Genomic DNA, 4,456 nt, shown 5'->3' with positions numbered 1-4,456 from the left:
TTACTCAAAAAGGTCAAGATTCCATATTATGAAAAAAAGGCATAAATTAGCTTCCTCATCTTTTCAGATATTCATATTCTTTTCTCCCTTCTTCTTCATTCTCTGCAACAAAAAACACTCATTTTTCTCTCTAAAACAAGTTAGTGGCTTTCAACAACCTTACCATCAACTCCTAGCTAAGTAGCTAGATCTGGGTTTTCTCTTCTTTGTACTACTACTGGCTCGATCGATTACTAATCAAGTCGTGACATCGAACTCAAAATATCAATATCTAATCATATTATTATTTGATAATTTTTTTTTACCTAATTAATTTAGTTCATACATCATCCACACAAATTTTTAACAATCATTTTTTTTTTCTTTTGTCACTTTCTTCCTTTCTTTTTCTCACCTTTATGTACTATTTTATCTCATGAATTGTAGAAATCACAATCATGTTTAATTAATTTAATTTCTTCCAAAAAAATTTTAAAAAATAAAAAAGGGTTTTTCTTTATCTTTTTTTTCAAAGATGTTTTCATCAAATAATAATAATAATAATAATTCTTATCCATTGTATTATAATCAGTCTCCATCTTTTCTTAGTAATCGCGCTATCCCTGAAAGCAACTACAACAACAACATTTTCTTGCAACATTATTATGGAAAATTCTTACCACCCACTTCTTCATATCCTCCAATTTCAGATACATCAATTGTTAATTTATCATCTGAACCTTCAATTAACCAACAAAATGACTTATTATACCCCTCGAATGTACGTGTTTCGAGCTCTAGAAGACCAGCTGGAAAGAAAGATAGACATACCAAGATCACCACTGCTCAAGGGGTTAGGGATAGGAGGGTAAGATTGTCAATGAGCATAGCGCGCGAGTTCTTCAACCTTCAAGACATGTTAGGATTTGATAAGGCTAGCAAAACCCTTGGATGGCTCTTGACTAAGTCTAAGGCTGCCATCGACGAGCTTGCTAGCACTTCAAATTTTAAGCCTCCTGTAACACCAGATGATAATGAAGTCGAGGAAGATCAACTACATCAAGAAGATTGTACTAGTAACAATAATGATGATGAGAAATTGTCGAGTAAAAAGAGAAAGAGGAGAGTAAATAGCCACCTTGTTAATACTCGAAATGTTGTCAATGATTTGAGGAGGAGAGAAGAGGCTAGAGAACGCGCTAGGGAGAGAACACGAAAGAAAAAAATAGTCGATGATCATCATCAGAAGCAGCTAGAGAGTTCGTCGAATTTGATGATTTGTCAATCAAACCCTGAAATTAGTAATGGACTAATTAGCAAAGAGGGTATTAGTAGTTCTGTAAGAGAGTCTGTTGTTATTAAGGGCAATTATAATAAGTCAAAAGGATCATCTTATAATAGTAATTACAATTATGAGATGATTAGTTCGAAAGATGAACAAGATAATTGTAGTTATTACAATGATTATTTCAACAAATCTGCATCTGAAAGTTGTAATTACTACAGTGGGATTCTTCAGCCGACTGGATTTCCTGCTTTGAACATCATCAATCTGTCCACAGGTTATAATTTGTCCAAATTTACGAGTTGAATGAGTTTGATTAGCAATATTTAGTTTGACTAATTATAACTCTTATCTATATGTTTTGCAGAAATTCACATCAATGCTAGACCTTGGGATACTTACAGCAATCATATCCTGCACTAGGTAAAAATGTGGCACGAGATTCGATATTAGAGTTATTTTTCCATGTAAGGACTTCTATACATAGCTCCTTCTTGTTGATGATCTTGATTTTTCAGTTGTACTCTTTGCTCGAAATATGTCCATATATTAAGAAAGCTTACATTTGAATTATTTTTCAGTCTTGAATTGAATGATTGAATCAATAATAGCACATTATTAGCTTGAATTTTGCCCTTTACAACATTGATTTTATTGGTGCTTATTGTTGAATTTTCGCCATTTAAATGAATTATTCTCCATTGTTTACCTAGCCACATATGTTATTACTGTTGTATGAATTGGGATAGTGTGAGTAATTATTCACAATTAATTCCAATATAAATTCTGTTACTTTCAATGCAAATAATCAGTACTAAGAACTTATTTCCATTCAACCATACATAATATAAGGTTATATATGTTCTGTAAACCTAGAACTAAGCATTTGATTATTATGAAGTGTATAGTTTTTGTAAATACCTTTGTAAAGTCCATGTTTCAAGCTTTAATTTTGATATTAGACACACAATCCTGAAACTTTAGCTAATTTTGTTACAATTCAAGTTGTTTGCTTCATTACATTTTGGAAATCATTGGCATTTTTACTTATAAAATTAAATTTTTATACTGATTGTGATTCAATTATTTACTTCTAAAAGATAGAAAACCTTTTATTCATTAAAAAAAAAGCCAAAACCTTTTTATGAAGCACATACTTATAAGAGAATACATATATTGTTTCAATTTTATCAATTGTATAGAGTAAAACTGAAATTATAAACCACCTCCAACAATAACAATTAAGATATTCAATGTGACCATAGTAATTTTAGTTTGTGTTTTTACAATGAATTCTCATTTATTTGGTTGTTTAATTGGTTATAATAAAAATAGGAATTTGTGCATTTTTAGAATACAAAAAAGGATGTAATATATGTAGCCATAAGGTCTTAATATAAGAAGCTTTAAAAGGAAATAAACACTTAATAACATTGATCAATGTATAAGGCTATAGAGCCTAGCTAAGACAAACTTAAGACAGCAAACAGTTCATTATTATGCGAAAATTCATACTGAGAAACTTGTACAAGCTTTTCTTTTGACAAAAAAACTTGTACTAGCTAGCTAATTTATGATGTTCTTCAAAGTTGTATGTACTCACCTTACATACGCTTGTTGGCAGCTGAGAAATTAATATCACCATCACCACATATAGACCGATTTCATTCTGGTGTATACATTATCCTAGCTGCTAGCTGTTGTTTAACATATTGCAAAGTCTAATAACAGATCAAGTAGTAAAAAATTCAGGGTAAATGCATATATATTTCATGATCAATCCATCTGAATTGAAGCATTCTCATATATTGACTTTTCAATGCAATTTTATTAAGCTGTACTACTACTATTGGAAATTTAAGGAGTAAGTTGCTCAAGTTCAGAAAGGTGTACGAGCTTGCCTATCGAAAAGGAAATGTTGCAGTCTGATGTATGAGCAAACCAAGCATCAGATTAGCTTCTGAGTGCATTTCTTTTCAGCATTTTTCTATGATGGAGTTGCTAATTCGCTATTAGTTGTATCTTCAGGGAGTTCATTCCTATATTCGAAAGCCATGTAAGGTTTGTAAAGCTTGAATTACCTAAGCTAGCCTTCAATCTTAATAGGAACTGAGCACACATGTACTGAAGCAATAATAAGGTAGCTAGTGAGAGTGTGAGACACTAACACTGCAAGCATGGAACTAAAATTATGGAAATTTTGTCAGAAAAAACCATTTATAACGACTGTTTTGTTGGAAAAAACCTTATAAATTTTTTTTGGCAAAAAGAAACCAAATTTTAAAATTTTTTTGTTGAATACAACCTAAGATCTCTAATCACACAATTAACCTCTAATTGCCCATTAATTCTTCTAATTTAATTACTATTAACTCTCACTTAAATATTTAATAATTAAGTTAATTTATAAATTAAAAAATAAAAACACAAAAACCACCCCCACCCCCCATCACCTCCAGCCAACCACCCTTTCCTTCTCCCCCTCCCGTGGTAACAGCCCCATCCCCATCCCCAGCCGCCTCCTAGAACCCCCAACGAACTCCTCCTCCTCCGCCGAATCAATCCCCTCCTTTCCCCTTTACCTTCGCCGCGCAAGACCATCCTCTAATGTCTAAACCCTAACTCGAAAATTCCAAATTTCCAACCAATAGAGTGGCTTTGAGGCTACGGCTGCAACTGAAGTTAGGGCGGTGAGACTTGGGCGGTGGCCAGTGCTGATTGGTGAGTCGGATTGTTGACGGTTTGAAGCGGTTTTGTGATTTAATTGTGGTTGCTGATATTTGGTGAAGGAAGGTTGTGATGTGTTGTTGCGGAGGGCTGGTCGAAGCAGGGGATCGGAGCTTGGTGGGCAGCAGCCAAGGTCGCGAACGCGGCAGACCGACAATGGGATTGGAGGTTGGTCGCCGAGAGGGGGGTTATATGCGGTGGCTTGGATGGGGAGGGGGAAGGGTGGCTGACTGGTGGTGGGATGGTGGTGCATTTTGTTTTCTTTATTTATTTATTTATTTATATATTAATTTAATTTGTAAATAGATAAATGGATGTAATTAAAAGAAATAAGAGGAGTTAGAGGTTAATTAAGTGAATTAGGGGTTTTTGGTTGTCTTCAACAAAAAAAATTTTACAATCTGGTTTCTAATTGCCAAAAAAATTTTATAAGGTTTTTTCCAACAAAAAAGTTGTTATAAATGG

At 33.4% G+C, this 4,456-nt stretch overlaps 1 protein-coding gene across 1 annotated transcript; it reads left to right on the top strand.

The window, feature by feature from the left end:
• Positions 1 to 514: 514 nt before the first annotated feature.
• LOC145595907 (uncharacterized) lies at positions 515 to 1,892 on the top strand. Its single transcript, XM_081652338.1, has 2 exons — positions 515 to 1,541; positions 1,632 to 1,892. The coding sequence occupies exons 1-2, from the start codon at positions 515 to 517 to the stop codon at positions 1,685 to 1,687; spliced, it is 1,083 nt and encodes a 360-aa protein (XP_081508464.1). The 3' UTR covers positions 1,688 to 1,892.
• Positions 1,893 to 4,456: the final 2,564 nt, after the last annotated feature.

This window comes from Chenopodium album, chromosome 19 (genome assembly GCF_948465745.1).
Source record: "Chenopodium album chromosome 19, dcCheAlbu1.1, whole genome shotgun sequence".
Lineage (NCBI taxonomy): Eukaryota > Viridiplantae > Streptophyta > Magnoliopsida > Caryophyllales > Amaranthaceae > Chenopodium > Chenopodium album.
This window is presented reverse-complemented; position numbering and strand designations above follow the sequence as displayed.

Excerpts from the sequence above, each read along its gene's own strand:
- LOC145595907 (XM_081652338.1), top strand. The coding sequence starts at position 515 with ATGTTTTCATCAAATAATAATAATAATAATAATTCTTATCCATTGTAT. Across the intron at positions 1,542-1,631 it reads CATCATCAATCTGTCCACAG|AAATTCACATCAATGCTAGA; the intron begins GTTATAATTTGT and ends TATGTTTTGCAG.